Source organism: Poecilia formosa, unplaced genomic scaffold (genome assembly GCF_000485575.1).
Source record: "Poecilia formosa unplaced genomic scaffold, Poecilia_formosa-5.1.2 Scaffold371, whole genome shotgun sequence".
Classification (NCBI taxonomy): domain Eukaryota; kingdom Metazoa; phylum Chordata; class Actinopteri; order Cyprinodontiformes; family Poeciliidae; genus Poecilia; species Poecilia formosa.
This window is the reverse complement of record NW_006800310.1, coordinates 141,692-167,732: the sequence shown is the minus strand read 5'-3', so window position 1 is coordinate 167,732 and position 26,041 is coordinate 141,692. Positions and strand designations below refer to the sequence as shown.

General features: G+C 40.4%; 2 protein-coding genes and 1 long non-coding RNA gene across 11 annotated transcripts in view; 2 read left to right on the top strand and 1 right to left on the bottom strand.

The window, feature by feature from the left end:
- The window catches only part of LOC103154027 (SLIT-ROBO Rho GTPase-activating protein 1), a 27,329-nt gene extending 1,315 nt beyond the window's left edge, over positions 1-26,014 (bottom strand). For 2 of the 5 annotated variants that reach the window (XR_001659080.1, XM_016662378.1), the window contains exons 1-23: positions 25,566-26,014; positions 17,600-17,795; positions 16,266-16,320; positions 16,070-16,177; positions 13,803-13,865; positions 13,400-13,597; positions 13,185-13,313; positions 12,797-13,018; positions 12,492-12,593; positions 10,752-10,949; positions 10,096-10,180; positions 9,992-10,019; positions 9,823-9,856; positions 9,150-9,210; positions 8,769-8,846; positions 8,545-8,679; positions 7,125-7,230; positions 6,431-6,655; positions 4,911-4,990; positions 4,247-4,451; positions 2,330-2,461; positions 496-829; positions 1-262 (exon numbers count right to left, since the gene is read on the bottom strand). The exon at positions 1-262 is cut by the window's left edge. Coding sequence is in view for 4 of the 5 variants with exons in the window: in XM_016662378.1 (XP_016517864.1) it covers positions 1-262; positions 496-829; positions 2,330-2,461; positions 4,247-4,451; positions 4,911-4,990; positions 6,431-6,655; positions 7,125-7,230; positions 8,545-8,679; positions 8,769-8,846; positions 9,150-9,210; positions 9,823-9,856; positions 9,992-10,019; positions 10,096-10,180; positions 10,752-10,949; positions 12,492-12,593; positions 12,797-13,018; positions 13,185-13,313; positions 13,400-13,597; positions 13,803-13,865; positions 16,070-16,177; positions 16,266-16,320; positions 17,600-17,795; positions 25,566-25,632 (3,103 nt within the window). In the remaining variant the exon portion in view is untranslated. The remainder of the gene's footprint in view (positions 263-495; positions 830-2,329; positions 2,462-4,246; positions 4,452-4,910; positions 4,991-6,430; positions 6,656-7,124; positions 7,231-8,544; positions 8,680-8,768; positions 8,847-9,149; positions 9,211-9,822; positions 9,857-9,991; positions 10,020-10,095; positions 10,181-10,751; positions 10,950-12,491; positions 12,594-12,796; positions 13,019-13,184; positions 13,314-13,399; positions 13,598-13,802; positions 13,866-16,069; positions 16,178-16,265; positions 16,321-17,599; positions 17,796-25,565) is intronic. The other 3 variants (XM_016662380.1, XM_016662379.1, XM_007575165.2) reach the window with 3 other exon arrangements.
- On the top strand, positions 4,988-12,876 carry LOC107833354 (uncharacterized). 3 transcript variants are annotated; one of them, XR_001659082.1, is made up of 6 exons: positions 4,988-5,144; positions 6,956-7,144; positions 7,237-7,391; positions 8,783-8,889; positions 12,513-12,646; positions 12,786-12,876. It is a non-coding gene; the product is annotated as an uncharacterized LOC107833354 (long non-coding RNA). The 3 variants fall into 3 exon arrangements; XR_001659081.1 differs by having other exon boundaries at positions 7,220-7,391; XR_001659083.1 differs by lacking the exon at positions 4,988-5,144 and adding an exon at positions 5,151-5,667 and having other exon boundaries at positions 7,220-7,391.
- Positions 17,743-26,041, top strand: part of LOC103154054 (arg8-vasotocin receptor-like) — a 37,210-nt gene continuing 28,911 nt past the window's right edge. For 2 of the 3 annotated variants that reach the window (XM_016662382.1, XM_016662381.1), the window contains exon 1: positions 24,341-25,311. The gene's annotated coding sequence lies outside the window, so the exon portion shown is untranslated. Of the gene's footprint in view, positions 17,828-24,340; positions 25,312-26,041 lie in introns of those variants that run through there. The other variant, XM_007575200.2, reaches the window with a different exon arrangement.

Sequence of the window (26,041 nt, the reverse complement as noted above, 5' to 3'; positions counted from 1 at the left end):
CGGGCCTGGGCGGGCCGGGCAGCGGGCTGATGGGGCTCATGGGGCTGAGCGGGCTGGGGGTCCCGGGCGTCCCCGGGGTGCCGGGCGTCCCTGGCGTACTGGGCGTGCTGTGGGGGCTGGGCGACTCGGAGGAGCAGCTGGCGACCGGGCCGTTCTTCACCTGCTCCAGCGTGTCCAGAACCACGTCGGGCGCCGGCCGGCGGTCCTGCCGCTCCAGCTGCCGCAGCTCACCCAGGGCGACACTCACCGTCTCCTCGATGTCCTGCAAACAGGAAGTTCACTGATTAACCGAACGGCTGCAAAACTAGTGAGTTTAGCTGGAAATAGATTGAACTCAATGTGAAAAAATCAAACATTTATTTAAAGAACATCATAAAAATTTTCCATGTAGTGAAGAGAAATGAAACGTGACGTTGCCATTTTGTCAGGTTAGCAACCAGTATTTAGAGTTGTAGGTAAGTGCGTAGGGATCGGTGGTACCAGTTGCACCAGTACCTGGGCCAGCGTCTCGGCGTCCATCGCTCTGGATCGCAGCGAGTCGCTGAAGCTGTGCTGCCCGCTGCTGGAGCGCCGTATGGGCGTGTCCTCCGGCCTCCGCAGTGAGTCGTGGCGGCTCACCGTCATGGTGACGGCGGCGGAGCGGCGCCGGCGCTCTGGGCTGTCGAGGGGTGGGGTCATGCCCTGGCCCCGCCCCAGGAGGAGATCTCTGGGGCTAAAGTGACCCGTCACGGGCGGAGAGCTCCGTTCCATCACGCCGCCGTTGCCATGGTTATCGTTGGAGCGACAGAGAGGGCGGCGGAAGAGGCCGTCGGTTCGTTTCCTCCTGTGGCTGTCATCAGGAAATTACAGAGGGTAACTTTACTTAAAAACTCTTTGTGCAATATTTAATTCAAGTTTCTAATAATGAGAATAGAACATTAGTGTTTAATTATATCAACCATTTCTGCTGAAATTCTGGTTCTATTGCTTCCATCTTTGTTTCTGAGCAAATTTTGACATTTTCAAGTTAATTCTTGTTCTGCCACATTTAGCCTAAAAGCGTCTCAGTGCTGCCCTCTTTAGGTTAAAAAGGGGCTACTGCCTTTAATTCATGTTTACGTCACTGTGCTTGCATTACTAAATTCATCACTCGACTTTTGAATAAAAAGTTGCTGCAGGGTCTGAAAAGTGGCTAAATTTAGCGACAAAGTGGATAAATTGGCAACAGTTGTTTTCCTCGCTCTGTTCTCAAACGTAACCACGCCCCTTACTGTCTCTAGACTCCGCCCACTTCTGGGTTTTCCAAAAGGGGGCAGAGTTTTCTGCCAGGATAAATTAATTAAATTTTTGATCTTTGAAAATTAAATTGTTTTTTTTAAGCAGTGAACTCTGCCCGGAGTAGTTATCTTGTTATAATAAAGACGTGTTTTACAGTTTGTACTTATTTTGATTTTGAATTCATGTCAACTGAATAGCAGAGCTAGGATAAGGTTTTAATTACGACATTGAAATCGAAATGATACGAGAATAAAATGTTAATGTTGCCAGAAAAAAGTTGGAATATTAGTAAAATACTAATTTTATGAACTCCAACACAAAAAATAAATGAGGAATGTTGAGAGTTTTGTGAAGTCTTGCTTTGGTGTCAGTTTTACAGATGAGGAAATATTTAATCTATTAACAAATCAGCATCAAAATCTGATCAGCAGCAGGACTTTGAAATGATTAAACAACTGAATGTATTTCAAAGGAAAAATTACAGATCTCACTGATTCTAGAAGCTTTTTCCTCATTAAAACATTTTTTACTTTTTTACTTTGCCAGTATTATGACTATTTAATTCACTTAATTACAAAAATTGTTTTAGCCTGGCCCTAATACTCCATTATCCAATTAACAAAAGGGAAGATTGAAATATAGCTACTTTTTAAAAAATAAAAAAATAAAATTCTGTAATTTATTTTTCATAAAAGGAAGCAAGAAAAAGTTACATCTGGTCTAAAAAAAAACATCTGAGGTTTTATTTCTAAGCCGAATCATCCGCCCTGTTTCATAGATATTAAGTCTTTCTTAAGATTAGATTCAGATTAGAAATGGTTCATCTTGTTCTTCTTTCTAGCAAAAAGTTTTTATAAAGCATAAAAAAAACATTAAGCGAAGTTATAATCATGTAAATCTGCTTATTTTGAAGCCAGTTAACATAAAAACCTCAGTTTTTATGCAAAGCCGCCATTTTTTCCATGTGATATTTGGTTTCTCAGGATGTGAGGTGAGAGGAGAAAAGGTGGCAGGAAGCAGCAGATCTGCAGGTGTTTACAGGTGAGACAGGAAGCGGGTTTCGGTGTCGGACCTGTTGAAGTTCTCCGGCGGCCTGATGTCGGTCGGGGAGCTCAGCTCGCTGCGGGACCGCTTGTCCTCGGTGCTGCTGCTCCCCCCGTCGCTGTCAGCTTTCTGGCTGAGCGTATCGGACATGGCGTCCGCCCTAAAGACACAGAGCACAACTCAGTCGGGACAAATCGCTGCCGAGGCAACAAAACGCTCCGATCATCAATGAAGTGATCAATAGCAGAGAGGTGAGAGACTCCCTGAGTCCAATTAGTCTGTTAATCAACAGGGAGAAGATCCAGTTAGCAACAAATCCACTGAAATCCATCAGAGCAGATCGTCAATTAATCACACACTAATTACTGTTTCACTATAAAACAGGCTGGAGAGAAAAATTATGATTATTTTAAACAGAAAAAAGCATGTAGAAAACACTGAGGTGATGCAAGTATTTCAACAATAATAATAAAACTAGTAAACCTTAGAACATTAAAGAAAATATACATTCATTTTAATAATTTTATCAAATTAATCTTTTAAACTGATTATTTCCATATTTTGAAGAATAAACAAGTCAGTCTTTATTAAAACTAATAAAGATAATTAGTAGTTAATTAGTCATAGACTTAGACTTACTGTACAAAGACGAAACAGTGAATTTGTTCACAAAATGTCAAATAGTCAATTTTAGATTAAATTTAAATGGTAATTTTTTTTTTCATAATTTCTGGTTCAAAAAAATTTAATTTGGCAATTTAGGAACTTCAGAAAGAAAAATAAAATGGATTAAATAAAGAAAAAATATATGGTAATTTAAAATGAAATAATTATATTAAAATATACATAACAAATAAAATATATTAATGTTGCTTTAATTTAATATGAAAATGTTTTTAAAAATTTGAATGAAAGGAAAGATTAAATTTAACTGAAAACATTAGAGTTAATAGACTGAACTCAATTAGAAATAAATCAAGTCTGGAGTCAAAATAAAAAACAAAAATTAAATTCACCAGGAGAAATAAATTACAATTTCTTAGATTTGGTGTGAAAATAGATTAAATTTAATCAAAAATTAAACAATATTGAAATGAAAAAAATGAAAAGAAATCAGATTAAATTCAATAGAAAAAATACTAAAACAAAACAAATTAAACTGAATAAAATACATAAGATTAACTAAAATAAGATACAATTACATAGTTATTTAATAAAACTAAAACAGCATTATGTTTCTGAACTTACATTTGTATGGTGAAATATGTGTTATGGTTTCTCAATTTATTACATCTACACACAAAATTGCAAAAGAATAAAAAAAACATGAAATGTGACGCATTAATTTTGTTATGCTAATCATCAATATTTAGGGTATTATTTCGGTCACATATCAAACTCAAGGTTCGGGGGCCAAATTTGGCCCCAAATAGTTTTTTTTATGGCCCTCTAGAAAGGCACATAAAATTACAGCCTTCAAAATTACGGTTGTGTGCCTAAATATTATTTTATCAATTAAAGCGTTTTTTTTCTGCCAAATTACATCAACGTGAAAAAAGTTTCATGTTTATCTTTAGAATGATTCATCAAATGCAGAAACGTATATTTATTCATATTTTAACAGTTTAATATGTAGGTTTATTGATAAATGTTGCCACAACTGGTCCTTTGAGAATATTCATGATCTTGATGTGGCCGGAAATAAAAATGAGTTCCACAGCCCTGCTTTAGGTAATGGCTTTAAGATATGAGTAAATATATAATCTAAAATATTGAAAATGTTTGCTTTATAGTTTAATAATAATAAAAATAACAATGAATAACAGTTATGTTTTGAAATATGAATAAATTATTCAATTAACTGAAATTACATGTTTTAAAAAATCAGTTTTTGAGTTCTAAAACATTTTAAGAAGTGATATTGTAATGTCGGACGTGTACAAACCATTTGGGACTGTTCACTCGCCTGTCCTTCACCACGATGTACTGATGAGGCACCAGGCCGCGGCTGCCGTTCAGCCGGCCCTCCCACCAGTCATGCGACGCGCGCTGGAACAGCTGCAGCGACGCGCCCTTCTTGAAGGACAGCTCGCGGCCGGACCGGCCCACGTAGTCGAACCGGGCCACCGCCTCCACGGCCTCGCCCTCTGCTGGGGAGAGACCAGGTGAGACACGGAGGTGAGGCCGACGGCATTCCAACAAGATGGAGGGCTTCCGAGCGGGAGTTGAGAACGAGGGATTGTGGCGTCTCCATGGCTGCTGTTACCACGGCAACCATCTCTCCACGAGGAGATAGAAAGATGGGCGTGTAATGCTGCGTTCCAGTTGTCCTCGGAACTTGGAAATCCCGACTTCCCAATCGGAGAAAAATCAACTCTGAAGTCTGTTTTTCCACTAGTGAGAGCAACTTTGACTATCCCCAGTTGCCACTTATAAGTACGGCTTCGGGTTTCAATATGGCCGCTCCTCGCATAAAGAGTATAAAAATATTCATAACCGTCGACTCGACACGTTTAAGTTCCGAATTCTTAACCAGAACGCTGTTACTTCCGGTTTAACTTCCCAGGCAACTGAAACGCAGCATGTGAAGGTCAGGGGTCAGCGCGTACCCTCGTCGCTGGTCTGGGTCTCGGTACCGGCGTCCGGCTCGGTCTCCTCCAAGGCCCCAGGCTCGCTGAACGGACTCTCGCTGCAAGAAGATGAAGAGGAGTGAGAGGATCAGGCAGCGAAGCAGACTGACAAACCGTCCATTCAGCGCGGGAACAAAAGGAGGAGGACGCGTGCACAGCAGGAGGCGAGGCGCTCCACAGAACCCGACAGGATGTGAGGATTTACTCAGGGTGGTGAGGAAGAGAAACACTCGTTCCTGCCAAACTAGCTGACAAGTAACATCTCTGTCGCCCTCACAGCATGTTAAGAGGATCTCCCCCAGCACCGTTTACATTCTCATCAACTAACATCCTGTTTTATATGTTGTGAAGTAAGGCTGGGCACTAAATAATTAACAATATATATCGCGATAGATACGTGGTTAATATTAATAGAAAATATGTCCGATAGAATGTGTAAAAAATTTCACTGAACTCCGAGCTAGACCGCACAGCATTCTGGGGGATGTAGGCTTAATCCCTAGTTTACGCGGCAAGGTTTTTATGTCCCAACCAATTTCCCCTTTCCAACAATCTTAAGATGTCACGATTATCGAGATAACTCTAAATATAAACTTAAGATATATCCCTTGCGTATGCAGGGTGTTTAGAGTGTCTGGTCCGCTTTTAAGGGCGTCGGGTGTCCACAAACTATTGCCATTGCTTCTTCCCAGTCGGCCATGTTTGTTCAGATTTCCCGTCTGACGTCTGAACGTTGGTGAGTGGAACTTGTTCGTGTTTGCTGTTTGGCTCGATACTACAAACTGTAGGACCAAACCTATTATATCCAACATTTCTTATCGTCATTTGTGTGTTCAGGTTTCGAAAATCGACCGACAATTCAAAATCTTGACCTTTGAACCAGGTATTAGCCGTTTAACCTCTGACGGGCTAGCTAACTCGCCTTTTGGTTACCTAGCAACAACCTGTTGAGTGAAGGGAGAAAATAATGAGACTGGACAAACCAAGACAGTTCACGTCACCAGTTTGGCAGTATTTCAGATATTTAAAGGAAAAAAAAGAAATAATATTGACTGATATGAAACCTTTTTGTTAAGTTTCAGTCTTATGTAGGCCTGTCACAGCAATACATTTCTCTGAACAATAAATTGCCCCACTAAATACTGCAATAAACGATAGTAATTATTGGAAATTAACATTTTGAGACCAGTTTCAAGTCATATATTGATAATGGCACAATAATGCAAGTTATCCTCTGAAAAATCAATAAAAACTTAAATTTTCTAAAGAAAAATTGGAACTGGAAGATATTACAAACACCCAAAATGAAACAACAGCCAAAAACAATAAATAAAATGGTGGGGAAAACACCACGCTTACAACAGAAACCATAAATTGAATTATGATGTTTCTGTGAATAATATTTCCCTTCAGCAGAATGGAAATTGGAGAACTCATCTACTTTGAGGTTAATGTGAATAGAAAAGGAAACATTAAATAAAATGTGAGACTGGTCTCACCAGTACTGGTCGCCGGTCATGCACTTCTCATAAACCGGGCCTGGAAGCTCCTTGATGTCGGGAAAGATATTGTCGTGGTGCAGGATGACCGTTTTGATGACCTCATTGACGTGCGCCTGGCAGGCCACCTGGTCCAGCGTGTCGGGCGTCGGCAGGAGGGTGGGGCCGAACACGATGGCCAGGTTCCCGGCGTCCATCATGTTCTCATCGCTGTACTGGGAGAGGCTGGCGGAGCAAGGAGGAACATTTTTCTTAGTAAATTGGAACAAATCTTTGGTCACTTGAGTCAGAAGTATTGGCACCAAGAAAAAAAACAAGCAAATTAAGTCTGAATTGAAACAATCCTTAGTTCATTTCCACAAGCTAATAAATACAAAGGTTCCCACATTGCCCCTTTAAATGATAATAAAAAAAACAGACTAATTGTTTTTAAATGTATAAGGACTAAAGCTTTGTACATTATCTATTTTTATATCTTTGAGCTGACATACTGACACACTCCTGAATGCCTTTCCTCTTCATCAGAACCCCAATTAATGCAGCGGGAACATCACACCTGCATGTCACACTTCCTGCCTCTCCATCCCTCGCTGTGCTTTCGTTCTATATTTATCGGAGAGGCGGCAGAACCAAACTGACGACTAGAGAGGCTTGTGTTCTCTCTCAGGGGAAGAATGAGGCGGCAGACACTCACTGGTTGAGGAAGGCGAACAGGTAGCGCATCACCACCAGCGTGGCCCTCGGGACGCCCAGCAGGATCTTCCTGATGCACTGAGCTCTCTCATACAGGTTTTCCATCCCTGCAGCAGGAAACAGATTGACGTTTCCAGGCTTTGTTTGAAGGGACAAACTTCAGAGGCAAACGGACATGAGATGGTTAAACTCCCTCACTTTTCCTCCGGTTTTGCTCAAAAATGGAATCTGAGCATTCAGAGAGACTGATTTCAGTGCATATATTTATGTAAGCGAACCATAATTTATGTTGTGTGCATTTAAATCACAAACGTTCACTCAACACGTTTTCTGGCTTATTGTGCTTTACTCTGATAAACTCTTGCTCTACTTGCTTTGTTCCTGCTCCTCATGTTTGGAAACCCAGGATGGCCGAAAACAGGCAACATTTTATGTGTGTTTCAGATTGAAATGTGTTTATAACATGCTAACCGCTGTGTTCACAACTTAAAGGTGATCTATTATGCTTCCTTGGAGAGTTTAGGATAAGTTTCTGGGCTATACAACACATGTTCATTGCATATTTTGCACAAAATCATTCTTAGATAATGAGAATTTAGTTGTTTGAGGGCCTCTTCTCACTTTAAATCCAAATAAGCAGCTGCTGGCCACGCCCTCCAACTCAACTTTTACACTTGCAGATGAAAATGGTTACAAACAGATGCGTGATTATATAAGCATATGTCTTTGAAAAGCAGAAGTGGAGCCTCCTGCACAACCAACAAGAATGCAGCAAGTGGTTTCTGGCTGGTGAGTCAACAACTAAAGACTTGTCTTTTCCAGCAGCCATTGTACAGCGGTAAAACCAGCTGACCAAGCGTGCTAGATCTCAGCTTGAGTTGCTAGGCAACAGGCGGAACTCTTCTAGGGTTGCTAGGTGATCTGTGACGTTACATTCTGAAGGTTTTTGAAACGTTCCTTTTCCTTCACCAAAAATCATTAATGTATTGCCAATTCTTATTTTAAGAGCTTTGGTTGTTTTTGGAAGCAGTTGAGGCCCAAATGGAAGAATTAAAAACATGCAAAATGTGAATTTTCCATAATAGATCCCCTTTAAAGCCAACTACATATGGTGGGTTTTTGTCTAATCAAAGTATTTGTTGGATGAAAAAAGAAACAAAACACTGAAGAAAAATTAAAAGACTACATAATTAAACTTTGTAGTCTTTGAATATATAGTTAAGCATACAAATATGTTTCCATTTTGCATTTCTGGTTGTATTTCAACATTTTTTGAGTTACTATGACGTGAAAAACATCTGACAGTTGTGAAAAGCTTTTGTTTGGCACTGCAAACAGGAAACAAAGCGGATGAAATGTCGAGGGAAGCTGAGAGTCTGGGCTGGAGGTAAACGCGTTCAGGCGGCGCCGTCGGTACTCACGGACACAGGAAATGAGGTCGTTGAACCTGTCCTTTGGAAACAGAGGGTTCTCCAAACCCCTGAAGTACAGCTTCAACACCCCGGCCACAGAGTTGATGTCGTGGTTGCTCTCCTCGTCTATGAGCGGGTCGTTACCTGGGCAACCAGCAGAAGCGGCGTCATCGCCTGACAGTTTTACAGCTTATCGGTCATGTGCCCCTCTGACCTCACTGGTGACCTCTCACCTCTCTCAAAGCAGTTCTTGATGTCGTTGACCTCGACCTGTGAGCCTGAAACCCGGAAGATGCCCTGATGCTGAAGACCTGAGGAAAACATCTGGGTTTGACTGGAAGCTGCATCACACAGGTAAGTCTAACATCAAGCATCACAAACATCAAGCTGGTTCTACTTAGAAAAAAGACTTTGCACACCCGTTGATTTAACTCACCAAATTACAGCAAATATTTCTGAAAAAAAATTAATAAATTTCCAGGCCAGAAAATAACAACAGTCCACTTAGGAAAAAAAGTGATTCATAAAAATTCATATAAACTGAGTATTGAAGTCACAACAAAATAAATGTGAAGAGAAAATAAGAAACATCCAAGCTAAAAACGGAGACGTACCGTGTAGATTAATGTAGCGGATGCAGCTTTCCACTAGCAGTGGTATGGCTTTAGTCGAATCCTATCAACACACCAAGAGAGCAACTTAGAGAAAAATGTTTGCTTTCAATTCATTTAAATAAGAATAGAGCAAAAGTACAAGAACTGCATTCTTTCAACTGGAGGAGAAATCATCCAATCACAGAGAAGAAAGGTTATAAATAAGTTTAGTAGGGATGGATGTTGTGCTGTTGTAGGCATGAAATTATTTCAATTAAAAACTAGAATTAAAATGCTTTATTTTGCTGCAATTCTTTTCTTTCACATCATTTTTTCACATACTTTAAAATTGTATCAGTTGGTACAGACTAAAATTTCATGTTTTTTCATGTTTATTAACCTCAGTTGAGACTACATAAGTGCTGAAAGCTTTGGGTAGCTTTAAAACCAAAGTAAGGTTTCACCTAGCGCAGCGTCAGAGCTAATGCTAACACGTACTTTAATCTGTATGCCGATGACACTCTCCTTCATGTTTACATTTTTATTTTAGATAGCAGTCAGCTAAACGAGAAATATAGTGATTAAACTGTTGAAATGGGCAGATTTAGATGTTTTTAGAGGAATTCTCAAATGTTTTAGCTAATCACAGATGACTACAAGCAAAACCCGACCGACCCCTGACCCCGGTGTCTACCTGGTGCTTGCTATGGGAGTTTTTCCGCCCACGACTACGATGAGCAGCAAAAGGAGGAAGAAATGAAGAGAAAGAGGAGTTTCTCAGAATTCACAGTAAAGTGGTGAAGGAAGCAAGACTGGTTATTAACCTGAAGATAAAATGAGCATGAAATGACAAAAAGCCTCACCTGGTAGTCAGTAATTCAGATTTATATCCTGCAACAGGAAGAACAGAGAACATTTAAAAACATGCAGGTTATGGTGCGTGAGCCCTGAAAGACGTCGTTCTTACCCTCAGCTAAGGCTTTCTTTAATATGTCGTGTTTGGCCTGGAGTTTAGAGATGAGATTGCTTCCCTCTAAATACTCGCGAAACTTCTGAGGACGGAAGAACAGACACAGAGCTTATTTATCCCGGAGAAATCTGCAGTTTCTGCTGAAATAGAGCAGATACAGTGATTCACAGTATTATTTAAATTTGGATTATTGAGCCTCATATTAGCTGAAAACTAAACATTAACCTAGCATCTAGATAAATGAAAGCTAAATGTTTAGATTCTTAACTAAATATTAACTTAGCAAGCAAAAACATTTGGCTCCAAATTAAATATTAACCTACCAGTCTAAATAAATCAGAATATAATTTTGCTTTCAACTTTAATTTCTGAATTTTGATATTTTTTCTCAATCTCAGAATTGTGACTTCAACCAGCCATGTAAAATAATCTCTAAAATCCAACATGTTCCTCCACTAAGTTCTCCTGCTGCACAACTCTCGTCTTTGTCATTGCAGCAGATTAAGATGTGAATTTTTTTTCAGAATCTTAAAAGTCCGTGATGATCTGGACTGATGTAAAACAGGAAACACGTCTGATCTAAGGTGAACGATGTTTCTGTTCGCTGTTTCTCCAGTGAATGTAAATGAGACGCTTCGCTGCCGTTTCCTCACATTGAAGTAGAAAAGCTCCGTCTCCTGCTGGTTGGCTCGTCTCTTGGCCAGACTGGGTTTGTTCAGGTAGCCGTCCGACACGCTGGACTTGACCGACTCGGAGGACGGGCTGTGGGTGAAGCTCTGCGACACGTCGCAGTCGTCCAGCACCGTCATGTCCTGCAGCGTGGTCAGAGTCGCTCCCCACGTCTTTTTCACCTGAAGGAAACACATTTTAAAGGTGCAGTGATTTGACTTCCCTTTCAACCACAAACTTTAATGAGTTTTGCTGGGTTTTTATGTGATTGACCAGAAAATGAGACACTAATCTGTTAATTAAAATATCTGAAAAGTGTGGAGTGCCTTTATATTCAGCCTTCCTGAGTAAATCAGAGTGCAAACTGCAGATTGAAATTTCTGCCTATTTTTTCATGTGGAAAATCTCAAGTTGGATTCACATCTGGACTTTGACTAGGCCATTCTGACACTTTCCACTTGTTCAGGGTTGTTGCCCTGCTGGACGGTGGATCTCCAACCCAGACTCAACAGGTTTGGCTTGTGTAGTGCTTGAGTTGTCTCCAGACTTTCAGGGTTTTAATCTGGATCGTTTTTCTGCTCGTTTTCAATCCATTTAATCTCAGAAAGTAACGTTTCGTTGCTTGTTCAGCCATCGAACTGCTGCAGCCTCTCAACATAAGGGACAAGCCGGGAGATTTACAGCAAAGTCTGACGACTTAAATGAAAACATAAAAACCAATTAGGGGATTTAATTCTTTACACACTCTTCATATGCAGAGTGTGTTTGGCTGGTTTTACGGGCCTGTGATGATCGGGGCGTGGTTCTGTGTGCACTGGGAGCTGCTGAGACGTGCAGATGCTGCTCATTAATCCCGACTCCTTCAGCATTTTTATGCCCTTCAGGCCGAGTTAACAGCTGCCCTCTGCGCTGCACGACAGCGGGGACACAGACTGCAGCAGCAGCCAGTCGCTCTGCTTTATTTTGGGACGCTACATCTGCTACATTATCACCCAATTAAAACTGTATAAATTACCACGACTCAAGAAGTTCTGATGCAGAAAAACGTGTGATCTGGGGGGTTTTCACCCAGTTTAGTGTTTTTATTTCACACTTTGAGCAAACAGCTGGAAAAAGGCTCTGCAGGATTCATGGTCTCAACATAAATCCACTTATTTTCTGATGTGTTTGCAGGTCGAATGTCCTAATCTGTTTGGATAAAAGTTGCAGGATTGTCCGTCTGCAGCTCTGCGTAGTTGGGAAGCAATTTCTAAAAAAAATAGTGGCAAAAATTTGGATTATTTAGCCTAACATAAAAGAGAAAAGTAATATTTTAACCATGTTAATTTATTTATAAGCATAGTTTAAGCTACATATTTAGCTCCAAACTAAATATTTAGTTAGCAAGCCACATAAGTATAATAGAAACTACATATTTAGCTAAACTTTAATTTTAGAAACTGTTGGAGTTAAATATTTAGCTGACTCCACATCTACATAATATTTAGTTTGCACACTAAATATTAGGTTAGGAAGCTAAATATTAAGTTTACATGTTTAGTTAGCTAAGTGTTTAGTTTGTAACATGTCGATGTATAATAAATCTTCTTATAAAGTAACTTTAGAGACTTCCTTTAATGTAACTGATGTCTGGTTGTTGGTGGGAAGCCTGTCCACTGTGGTTGTTAATGTTTAGACAGATTTGAGATCTCTGACCGTTGTCTGACTGCGTTTGTGAGTCTGACCTCTTCGTTCTCGATCTTCAGGGACGCCAGGCGGGTCTGGAGCTGAGTGAGGCGCAGCGACAGCTCAGCCTGGACCTGTGGCTGCGAGGCGATCTGGGTCGTCTGACAGAAGCAAAACGTCACCAACACAAGAAGAAGAAACTGCAAATCCTCAGGTCAGAATCCTGATTCACTCTGGTTTACAGCTGCAGTAGCTGAGTCTGTTTCCAATTATGACAGGATTTGTCCTCCATAGATTACCAGATAAATACGTATAGAAAGAGACGAATCAGGAGTTTTGTTGTTATTTTTCAGACTGAACTCACTGTGTCGCCCATGTGCGCCTGGAATCCGAAGCGCTGCGGTGGGCAGAAGGCAGTGGGGTAGAGGCCCAGCAGGCGCTGCCTGTCGCGGGCCGGGTCCAGGTTCTCCACAGCCCCCTCCAGCACCTCCAGGCCCGCCCGCCTGGAGGCTTCAAGGCTCAGTTCGGCAGATAGGTAGGTCCTCAACGCTCGGCTCAGACTGGAGTGGTACCCTAAGTCACAGCACTGAGAAACAATCAAGGCCAAGTTTTAAGAGTCCTGCAAACTTATTTCAGGAAAATCGTTCTGCATGTTTGAAGAAGACGCTGAGCGCAACTTCCTTCTTAACGTAATGTGGACCCTGAGTTGTGTTCACCAGACAGAACTCCGAGCAGCAGATTGTTGTACTCACGTCGATGATGTCGGGCAGATCGTGGATGTAGTATTTAAACACGGAGGCATTGGTCGCCTCCAGAGTCAGTAAATACTCATTTCTGGCTTTCAGAGTCTTCAGTTTGTTCTCTGAGTATTTCGCCTTCCTCTGAGAACAAAAGGAACAGAACGTTAAACACATGAATCCTTTCCTAGTTCTGCACTGATTCCCCTAACAGTTATTCGATAGTTCACCTTCTCTCTCATCTTCTCCATCTTGCGGGCGGCGTTGCGCCTCTGGTGGCGCTCCTCGATCCGCAGGCCGAACACGGGCTCCACGCCGCCGCCCGTCCCCGACACGCCCTTCATGCGGCCCTCCTGCCGCTCCGCCTCCCGCAGCTTGGCCTCCGCGCTGATCATCTCCGCGTTGTACATGTGATACGTCTTCATCACCTTGGTAACGGCAGCAGAAAGACAATTTGCACCTTCTGGTTCAGTTTCAGTCGTATGGGCGCAGAAATAAACGTTTTAATCAAGTTTTTTTACATGATAAAAATCCTGTAACAGACTTTGAATCCACTGAGTGAAGGTTGAAGCAGAAGTTTATAAAACATAAAGCTGTTTCTTCTGCTGTGAAACAGTGAAAATGTCTGTTCACCGTGTAAAGCTCGTTCAGAAGCTTCATGAGGTCGTCCTGCAGCTGCTGGAGGATTTCCTTACTCTGACACCAAAGAAGAAAAATATCAACAAAACTCCAAAACAAAACGTCGTTTTCAGCCAAATTTACAAGCTTTGTTACAACACAGGCACCTAAAATACACCTGATATTCAGGATATTTACTACTCAACGTCTCATTGCAAGCAAGGATAAAAATAATTGTCGTGTATCCGTATTTCTGACAGCATGTAGCACCATTGTAGATGGAAACAAAAATTCAGTCAAAATTTCCTAGAAAAATTAAGGACATTTCTGAGTTTGAGATGCAGAAAACCTTCCAAACGTAAAAAAAAAAAAAATAACTTTTTAAATTCAGAAATTTCCTTTTTTATTTTCAGCCAATCTCAACATTTCTGAAATTTTTGGCAGAAATATTCTACTCCAATATTTTTTCTACGATGGTAAAACAAACACATTTTATTAAAACGTGTAAGTTTTGTGTTTTTCTCTATGGAATTACATTAAGCAACAAAGATGTTGTTTTAAAAATTTAGAAGTAAAAAATCCTCCAAGGAATCTAATATTTTAGAAGATTAATTGCAAAAGTATGGAAGAGGATTATGGCAACTGGAAAAAAAAAACATTTTAACTCAGAATTATGACTTTAATTTCAGATTTATTACTTTTTTCTTAATATTCTGACTTTTTTCTCAAGATTTTTACTCTAATCTCAGAATTCTGACTTTAATTTCCGTATAATGAGTTTAATGTCTGAAGATTGAAGTCAGAAATCTGAGAAAAAAATATTTTTTGTTTCCTTGTTTTTCCAATGGCTCTAATCATCTTCTGTAAACTACTGGACTATAAAACCCAGTTTCAGGCTTACATTCTGAGTTTTTAGCCTCATTTTGTGGCCATATTCTGTTGTGTTAATATCATTAATCATGAAAGCGGCTTGCAGAACATTTTCCTGCCTCTGCCGGAGTGAATCTGCTGTTCCTCTCTGAGCGCAGGCTTCTACATGTGTCCTTTTTGTCATTACTGCAGTAACAGAGTTGATTTTAATGAGAAGTAAAGTCTGCAGATCTCCGCTGGGCCTGCTGCGGACTTTAACAAATTAAATACACGCGCACGCTAACTTTAGCTCTCCGTGTTCATTATTAATCTGGCTTCCGGCTCGTCTTTTATTCATGCCAGCTAAAGTGCAGCGACTGCCAGCAGCTCTGAGCCGAGGACCTCCATCACATCCCGCGCCGCTCGGCGGACAGACGCCCAGCGGAGCCGGCCGCCCCGGTGGCCATGGCGACGCCGACGAGCCGCGCCCGCCCCCGGGAACGGGATTCGTCCATCCTGGGATTCAAGACGGTTTAGCGTAATGCAATATTTATGCTGCCACATAACTGCTTCCCCAAACTGCTGGGCTGTTTAATGCATGAGTTCAGCTTCAATTATGAATGCGTTTGTTTGTGTGCGGTCAAATCCATTTCTTCATCTGATGCTGCTTCTGGCTCTCAGCGTTTACAGACCCTCAGATTATTTAAGGAAGTAAATATATTTATAGTAATGAAGTGCAGCAATCACTCTAGTAGGTGGTCATGCTTCAGATGCTTTGTTTGTAGATGCAATAAACTGAAAAATCTAGAAAAAATAAAATGCTGGGTCATATGGAGCTGTAGGAAAGAAAATAGTACAATTTGAATATATAGAAATATCTGATTTTCTGCAAAGGACGGAGTGAGCGCTTTTACTTTCCTCAAATATCCTGTGGAAATTTATGGAAGCCCATTTGTGCCACTCTGATGAAGAAACAAAAGTTTCATATGAACCCCATAAAACTGAAGAGGATTGTTTTCTGCTCATCCACCATAAACCTTTGCTCCTTTGAAAACGACCCAAACAACTGGAAATGTCTACGCAACAAGTTAAACCGTATCGTCAAGGCGACCATTGGTGATGTTTGTGAGCATAAAGTTGCTCTGGTTAGAAATGATGGAGCTTTTATTAAACAAGTGTGGAAATTTCATGTTTCCAAAGTCCAAAGTTTTTTACTTTTGGACATTTTCTGAGCTTGAAAAGTCAAAAGCTTTGACATCTCAACCCCAGAAATTTCCTTTTTTTGGTGGAAATTTACTCCTTTCTTTCTCTCTACAATGGCCATAATACAGTGTTGTACAGTCACACTTCTCTGACGGGTTTGGATTATTTTATTACTTTTTCAAATAGTTTTTTTAAATATTTTAATTTATTATGTTTCCTACAGCACTCACCCTTTTCAGGAGCCGAGCCGAATCCTCACTGATGTGCGTCAGACGGCTGATGACGTTGTTCAGGTAGAGGTCACTGAGGGTGGCGTGGTCTTTGCTCTCCCTCCTCACCTTAAAAAACAAAAACATAAATCATGGTTAAAATAATTGATCGTTTCTCCGTGTCTCTGAGATTCCTTTGGAAAACACGTTAGCTCACCTGGTTTAGCAACAAGTACCAGCAGTTAACAGGAGAAAGCAGATTCTGATCCTTCCTGGAATTAGAATATTAATATTTTATAAATTTGGCTTTAAAATAAATATTCAGACATTTATTTGGAATGTTCCAAATTATAAAATATAGAAAGAAAAAAAAAAGAGAACAATGAGAAGCTAAAAAATAAACCATGTTTGGAGTCTTGTAGCATGCTAGCTCCAAATCGCTAGCTCAAATGCTAGCATAGAGGAAAGCAGATTTTTTTATAGCTTCTTACAGCTCTTTTCTTATTAACTTTAAAAGTTTTCCGTTTATAGTCATAGTTTGAGTAAATGCCGTATGAATACATCTAGAGGTCGTGATAAATCTGTGAAATTGTTTCAACTATTGATGCTAGCCTCGCTAGCTGGTGTGATCATCTAGCTAACTTCCTTTTTAAGCATTTCTGTTGTGAACACATTGTTTTAATCTGCTGAGCTTGTTGCACTAATATTCTGGTTCATTTAGGAAGAAGAAAATAAAATGTAGAACAAAATAAGTTTATGTCTGTCGTCTCTGTTTTTGCTGTTTTCACATCAAGCTGGAGCTACTTGCTTAGATATCATTTATTGCTCTGTTCATTAACAACTGTTATGCTTTTCATTATTACATTATGTTATTTGCTTAGTTTTCTCTTTGAAGACAAATAATTTGTAAATATATCTCAGAATGTAACAGAGATGGCTAATTATTTTGTGAATATCTGATGATTTTATCACTACAGCCACACCTCAGTGAATAGTCCTGAAATCGAGGCTTAGAGATGCAAATTTGTGTGTGGCCTGTTTTCAGCTCATAATATGTGGAAGCACAAAAAGTTATAGCATTAAAATACCAGCTGACCACACGAAAATTGCTAGATTTTTTTCTCGGGCTCATTTATTACATAAATAATACTTAATTTTACGACTGTATTAGGACCCTTGGAGGTAGAAAAAAATGTAATTTTCACTAAAAAGCAAAGAGATTAATCTCAGAAATTTTCTAGAAAAAACAAGGATACTTCTAAGTTTTAAAAGTTAAAATTAAGTAGAAGAAAAGTAGAAATTTTCTAGAAAAATCTAGGGAATTCTCTTAGTTTCAAAGGTCACAAATTTTAACTTAGAAATTTTCTAGAATTTTCTGAGATTAATCATAAAGTTTCTGAGTTTTTTGGCTGAACTTTACTGCCATCTGCAGTTGCTGTAATACACCGTTTAATTTTTATCCTCACATCACTTAGTTTTCTTTTCCAAAATGATTTCCTGCTAATTCCAGATGTGACCTTTCAACCTATCGCAGCACAGATTTGAGCGTACTTGTATTGCTGATGATCTTTTGTGCTGCGTGTTTTGGCCATGAAGCGCTCTGCGAGCTTCTCCAGGTTCCTGGAATACTCCGTCTCGATCTCGGCCTTCTTCCTGAAGAAGTCCTGCAGGTCCTGAAGCAGCTGCACCCGCATCTCCGTCTGCTGCTCCAGGCAGCGCTGCTGCTCCGCCAACTGGGCCCGCACATCTGCAGCACAACCCGAAACACGACCCACGGCGGTAAGTGACAGAAAAACAGACAGATTTCCATTCTTGCCGCTGCTGTAATTTATGGGCTGATGTAAAAGTGCGATCGATGCCCATCAGGATGAGATTTCTGTCAATGAACTGTGAGTAACCAAACCATCAGGGGCAAAACGATGAGCATCATCTGGAGATAAACACAACAGAGCTGCAGGAAATCATGTTGTCTGCTGGAAATATTCAACATAAAACCTTAACAATCTGAAAAATACAGATTAATCCCCAGATTTCTGTTCTTTACACATGGACACAGTTTAAATTATAACCCAAAGACAATCTTCAATTAAAATTAACCAGCCAATTTAAATAACACAGCGGCAGCAATTCAAGTTAATTAAATTATTTTTGATTTATTCGTTCACTTTTTAAAACTGCAGATTGTAATTAGTATTCATGTTCCCTCTAGTCTAATATTCCTATGAAAAACTCTGGTACAGCGTTAAAGAAATTACATTTCAGGTCCAAAATCCCTACATACAAAATAATTTGAATTGTTTAATAACACAAGTATAAAGGAAATTAATTTTTCTATCTGTAGCCAATTTTCTTTTATAGAGAAAATGTAAAAACCAAGAATATGAAAGCAGCAACAGTTTTAAAAAAAACCTAAAGTTCATCTTCTATTTCTGAGTTTTTGTTATTAATCTAATGTTGTGGTGAAAATTTAGAAACGCCAGTAAAGGGACTAAATGCACAATGTTTAGATTTTTGGTTAATTCTGAATTGATGTAGAACATTAATTTACTGTTTTGCTTTCCTTTGAGTCAGTTTATCACATCTGTCAAAATTTGAGGGGTTTGAATAATAATAATGAATTTTGGTTAAACACGTTACGTCAACAAGCTGATTAATGTAACGTTAAACAAACCACCAGCATTTTTCTGAGCAGACTGATGAATAAAACGCTGCATGTCCCACAGGATCATCGCATTCACAGATTCGCTTATTTGCTGATTTTTTAACGGAAAATGACTCAAATTATTTGCAAATAATTCAGATTTTTTTCCGTGGAGCATTTCTAAAAGATGCATCGCAAGACAGACACTGAAAAAAAAGACTATTTTTCTCACAATTATGATTTTTGTTTTTCTTTCAAATTCTGGCGTTTCTAAAAGTCTGACTTTTTTTCTCAGTATTATAAAAAAATTTCTGGGATTTTTTTTTTCTTCTGCGATTTCTGAACATTTTCTAATTTCTTTTTTCTCAACTTTCAGATTTTTTTTCTTCAGATTTAGTTTTTCTCAAATTTCTGACATTTTTCTCAGAATTATTTTATTTTCAAATTTAATTTATTTTATTTTTTTTATCAGAATATTTAAGAATTAATTTCATTTCCGGTGGCTCTAATCCTCTCCCGTACATCAGCGATGTTTCTGGACATTTTCATACAAACACATGAAAACTACAAAAATTTCTGTGGATCACAAAGGACGAATGTAGAGCAGATTCAGTTTCTTTACTCATCTGAAATAATTCAGCAGCTTTCATTCGAGAAGCTGATTTTTCTGCAGTCAATACTGATAGTTAATAATTGAAATTTTATTTTAAACTGATAAGCTTCTTGTTAAAAGGCTGTCCATTTTTCTCCCAGGAGTCACCTTGGACTTAATCGTGTGACCGAAATGAAAAGGCAGCAGAGAAACACACACACACACAGACTTGTAGTCAGCGTGGTAAAGCCTGGCTGCATGCTTCGCTGCTTCGCCGTGTTTCAGCGCTCGATCTTTCTGCAGCAAAGCAGAGAGAGCGAGCACTGAACTCTCTCTCTCTCACACACACACACACACTCAGCAGTCCCCAGAGAGCCCATCCACTCCACTACCTGTTGTCTTGGTAACCACACACAGTGTGTGAACCATGTGATGAGGAAGGTGAGGAGCTTGCGAATGCACCATCGACTTGCACACGGCTTCCAGATCTCTGTGGAAAACTGCCGAGTCTGTGAAAACTCTTTTGTTGGATGCGACTGAGTGTTTTATTGATTCTGGCATCATTTCGCCTTTCTTTGCTTAGTAAATTAAAATGGCTGCCATCTCGTGACGCTCGCGTACGCCAGCCTTGTGGACGTCGGAGGCTGAAACGGTTTCGTATCATAAATGGATGTCTTCCTGAAACTTGAAACGCAGAAGGAAATCTGGAGGCTTTATTTCTTAGAGCAGTTTTATTTGTCCGACGGTTTAAAGCAGCTGATCAGTCTGATCAAAATGTTTCTCTTTAAAGCATTTGGTGGATTATTAATTATAAATATCTAGACAAAGAAAACAAAGGAGCCAAACACCACTTGGCCTGTGAGCTTGGAAGCTAACTAGCCCATGGTTAGTTTTACTTTTATTCATGAGAAGCTGATTAAGCTCAGTTTATTCTGATTTTCTTATCTGTAATTATTTGTAGCTTTTTCAACTCTTAAGGTGTTATTCCTCCTGATAGTCCAGTCGACTCTGTTTGGTTTTGGACCAAAGTTGTAAGATTTGTTCCACCTCCAGCTGCTGTGGTTCTTTCTCTTTGGTCTGAGTCAAATCAACCTGTTCCCCTCCAGGCCTGTGGGGGCGCTGCACCAAGAACCACTGAAGGAAACGACATGAAAACTTCTGAGCGCAACTTCCTTCTTTACCAAATGGAAACTAAAATGGAGGTGTCAGATTTTAGCAGTTGGAGGATTTCTCTTTTGACCACAAGACATTTCTCCTGCTAGCGCGCTAGGCTATCGCATTTGTTTAGGTGGTCTCCAGTCCACTTTGTGTTCTCATTTGGATTCAAACTGAATCAGAGTTCACTTAAACTGAACTCAGACCAGAGTTAGCTTAGCATTCACACCTCACCAACCCAACTGACTTTTAGGTTTTTATTGGTTTTAATGTTTGAATAAATATTCTAAGTTAAGCTTATAAAGCTCATAGATCTGCAGAGAGGATCTTCCCTCCACACAAGCTGTTCAGAATAGCGCTGTTTGCAATAATGCTACATGCTATATCACTTGTTGTTCATTGTTGATTGAATTTCTCTGTTGCAGCGACAGAGGAATAAATTTAAAACCAAACATTCAGCTTCATTATGAACATCTAAAAATGATCTTAATAAGGTTTTATTTTAATTTTAAAATAAACTCAAAATCTTGGTTTTTGTAATTTGTTTGTTTTTTATGACCAACTACATTAATCATGAAAAAAGTTAAATCAATTGACTAAAACTCATCAACTTATTATGAAGCAATAAGGTAAAAATCGGCTTGCTTCAGTTTTAAACATAAAATATAAATTTGTTATCAACGATGTTAACTCAAGTTAGCTTATAAATTCACATTTATAATTTTGAAAGATATTTCAGGTCTCCCTGCAAACAACCATGAGCTTCTTCCTCAAACTGTAATACAACAAAATGTCTTTGATCAGAGGCCTTTTCAGATTTGCTGTAATACTGACTGCTACAGGAGATGCAAACTATCAAAAATGCTAAAAACTTTTGATACTGCCTGGCAAACCTGATTTTCCAAGTCAAAATTACAACTTTTCAACTGGGAACAAAGAGAAAATAACATGAAAACATTCTGAAAAGAGAATTTTATTCTTTCTTAAATGTGAAAAACTGTAAAAACTGGTTCAAGATTTCATATTACAATTCTCTAAAATGATATTGTAATTCTCTATAATGCAACGAATTCACTTGTAACCGTCAGAAACAGAAACAAGCTGTGATGTATTTCAGTTTTAGCTCCATTTTCCCTGAATTCCCAGTTTGCTCTTCATCTGGGATTTCAATCCCAACATCAAAGACTGCGAATGCAAACTTGAGCGCCGACAAAATGATGTGAGAATTTCACTCCACTTTACATAATTTCCCATCAGAGACAAACATGTTAGTCAAATTAAACACCCGGCATCAGGAATGCAGCTGCTTCCAAACTATTTATTAAACTGTAGAAACAATCCAGAAAACGCCACAGGATTTGACTTTAGGCTGAAAAACGTGACTTCAGGAAAAAACGAGAATCTAATAGTCAAAAAAGCTACAAAGAATTGCAGATAAGAAAATCAGAATGAACTGAGCTCAATCGGCTCCTCATCAATGAAATTAAAACAAAAGCACGCTCGTTTCCTGTGAATAAGACAAAAATTCGGTTCAGTGTTTCAGAGCAGGAGGAGATTACATCAGTGAAACTCATCGGTTGGATCACAGCTTGTTGGAGGAGATAAGAGGAAATCCACTGTGCTTTTCCTGTTTGATCTCTGAAATCGCTCCTCCTGGAAACCTCCTCGTTACGGCGTGAACGGCGAGACTCGGCCTCTTTGATCAGACGAGCTGCCGTCAGGACGCCGCAGCCAGCGTGGCGAAACATCGAAGAATAAAACCCAGGCAGAGACGCTGTTTGGGTTATATTCATGCAAACGTCTAATTGGTTTTCTCCTGTTTTAATCTCCTTTTTATTTGGTGTTTAATTCTGTTTAAAGTTGCTTTTCCTCCTGATAGTCCGGTAGATTCGGTTTGATTTGGGGCCAAAGTTGCAACATTTGTTGCATTTTTAGTTGCTGTGGTTTTTTTTCACAAACCAACTTTAAGCAACCTGTTCCCCTCCTGGCCTGTGGGGGCGCTGCACCATGAACCACTGAAGGAAACAACACAAAAACCTCTGAAGACGATGCTGAGCGCAACTTCCTTTTCGTGAAATGTAACAAAAACAGAGGCGTCAAATTACTTTCGTCTTTGGCTAAAAAACCACAAGTCATTTCTCCCACTTGCGCTAGTGCTAGCTTAGCATCTGTTTCGGTTATATTTACCCACAATTCCCTGCGCTGCAGTCCACTTCCTGCTTTCGGAGCGGTCTCATATGCATCAGAGTTCCAGACCTGGATTGGTGGAGCTGCTCTTAACCTTTTTACTTTGACAGTTATGACGCGTAACCGTGGCAACAGTGTATCCATTTCTATAACTGGGAGCTCAAAAGCTCAAATCATTCCTGAACTATGACCCCGAAGGAGGAAGTTCAAACCTTCCATCCATCGTGATGATCAAGGATCGTATCCCCTTCTAACCAGACCAAGACTTTAAAAGGTTCAGCAAAAGCTCAGGAGGTGGATTAGCGGAGCTCTGCCATTGGTCAGAGGCCATTTTGGATTCGTTGAAAGACTGACTGCTGCTGGAGAACCTTGCTGCCATAGCATCACCATCCTCAACGACTCCTGGATGAGATGAGTTACGACATTTAGTTTCTCTTAGAACAAATTAAGTATTTTTCAATTGAATAAAATCAAATATTAAAAAAAAATATATATAAAAAAATTACAGGTAAAATTTGAGCTCCTACAATAAAATGTAGCCAAATTTTCAACTTTACTCAGTTTGGATTATATTCAGTCTTCCTGATTGTGTTTATGTTGACAGAATGTAGTTATTTACTGTAGTTATGAAACAGTTCCTTAAAAAAACTACAACTTGTACAGAAATTGTTCAAAAATGATACAAATGTCATGAATCTTACAGCAACGTTACGGAAAACTAGACAACTGGAAAACAACGAGGAATATTGGTGTGAGAAAACGACAAATACGACTCAAACAAAAAGCTTAATTTGTCTCCTCGTTTCTCAAGACCAATTCTTCTCTCAGATTTGATTTGATTTTGTCTGAATACATCAAATATCCTGATAAAGCGGAGGGGGTAATTGTTTCGCTCTCAGACGTCTCTGTCTTCCTGGAAGCCTCTTTAATTGGCTGCTGATGAAGTTTCTGTAATTAGTTTCTAAAACCAACAGTTGATGTTGTGCATCAAAATCCCGTGAATCTAATGAGGAATTTTCTGATCAAGTCGCCATTTTGGTTAGAAATTACCTTCAAAACGTCTTTGTAATAATATGGAAGAATGATTGGAGATTTCTGCATCTGTATGAAGCTAATTAATGCAGCTCCGACCCTCCCCCACTTGTTGCTACTGGGTTTTTTTTCTTGTTTTGGTTTCGGATCATCGTCCTGCTGCATAACCTGCATAATTGGTTTCAGCTTAAAGTCACAAACATCAGATGTTCTCCTACAAGTCCTGTTGAGAGACCGCTCTAAAAGCAGGAAGTGGATTACAACGCATGGCATTCTGGGTAGATAAAACCTAAACAAACACGCTATGCAAGCAGAAGAAATGGATTGTAGTCAAGAGAAATACTGCTAGGATCTATTTCTACTTCACTTTAGTTTTCATTTGGTGAAGAAGGAAGTTGCGCTCAGTGTCTTCAGACGTTTTTGTGTCGTTTCCTTCAGTGGTTACTGGTGCAGCGCCCCCACAGGCCAGGAGGGGAACAGGTTGCTCAACGGCTGTTTTCCCTCCTGATAGTTCGGCAGATTCGGTTCTATTTGGGACCAAAACTTCACCATCTGTCCCACCTCCAGGTGATGTGGTTCTCTTTCTCAAACCAAACAAACCCTTTAACAACCTGTTCCCCTCCTTGACTGTGGGGGCGCTGCACTAAGAACCACTGAAGGAAATGACACAAAAACCTGAAGAAAACACTGAGGAGTGAGGACAGGTTCTTCACCAAATGGAAACAGAAATGGAGGCGTCAGATTTTAACGGTTGGAGGATTTCAAAAGACCACAAGACATTTCTCCTGCTAGCGCTAGGCCAGTGCATTTGTTTTATTTGATTTTATTTACCCAGAATGCCCTGGGCTGTAGTCCACTTCCTGCTTTTGGAGCGGTCTCCGGTCAGCTTGCTGTTCACGTGTGCATTGAACCGAACCCGGGTTTGCAGGCAGACAGAAGTTCACTTTTTTGGTTCAAATCTTTTTGATTACCGAGTTGATTTTTTTCTAGCAAATTTTTGACTTTTGAAACTCAGACATTTTTAAAAAAAAATTCTAGAAATAACCTTTGAGCAAAAATGAATCCCTGTTTTCGATCTACGCCAAGCAAATGCCACATTCACCCGCTCGCTCAACATTTATCCACCCAAGCGCAGAAACTACAGCATCTGCAGCGTCCCTTTTACTCTCCATTTAGAAATACTTCTTCGTCTTCATTTGCATTTTCTCATTAGCGCGATCTTCATCTCCATCATTCAGGCCGAGGCGGTGTCGTGGCCGCCGCCGGGAGCATGCTCAGTGGCTCTCCAAGCGCCAATATGTATTGTCAGCTCTGTGCATAATCAGCCCTCTACCTTTCCACCTCACCTCACCTCCCCTCTCGGGGAGCGGCGGCCACCCCCTGTGTATACATTACACACCACCTTCTGCACCGACCAATCAGGAGCCGGAGCAGCGAGGCAGACTTGGAAAGCACATAGTTACAGCAGCGGATCCATACATTTGGACCGAGGCGGGTTCCCCCCGGTGCGCTGTGGCCCCTCGATCTGGTTCCAATTAAAGCCAATCACTCAATCAGAGGAGAGGAAGATGGAGGATAATGATGGGTGGAGGTGATTTAAGTTGCCAGGTTTTGATGTAAAGGTCATCGCGTGACTTCACCTGAGCATGTCTGCAGGTAGATTCCCGGAGAAAACCACACACACACACACACACACACACACACATGCAGCAGACATACACACCTCTTCATCCTCATCCTCCTCCTCCTTCCCTGAGGCGCCATGCAGCACTCAGGATGAACCCAGAATCCTGACGTCTCACCGTGAGGTGTCAAAATCACACCCTACACGCGTGCATGTGCACCACCGCTGCAGCCAGGTGCATGCACAGCTGCAAAAAATGCAACAAAGATGAAAAAAATGACCTCACCTTTCACTTGGCTCTCATATTCTGCCAGGATTTCTTTGTCCTTCTTGCTTTTGTTTGAGTTTGACATCTCGTCCTAGTGGAGGTGACCGATCAACCGGACTGCCGAAATATATTTAAAAAAAAACAAAAACAATCCAAGTTATTTCCCTCCGTGTGCTCCGCCCGAGGCTCCCTCACCCGCACACATGCTCCTCACATCCATCCAGTGCCGCAGCCGCACAGCCAGTAGTGGCCTCGCACCTCCACGCTGAGGAGGAAGAGGGGGAGGGAGGAAGAGGAAGAACAGACACGTGCACACACAGGCGCGCGCGCACGCCCAGTACTCTTTTTGATGCTATCTTAACCCCGCCGTCACCTTTTTTACCCACGCAGATATAAAACCAGAGGAAACGAAATGAATGAAAAACGCCGGTGGGGAGATGGGTGTGTCGGCGGCGTGGGCGGGGTTAGAGGCGTGACTGACAGCCGAAGAGGCC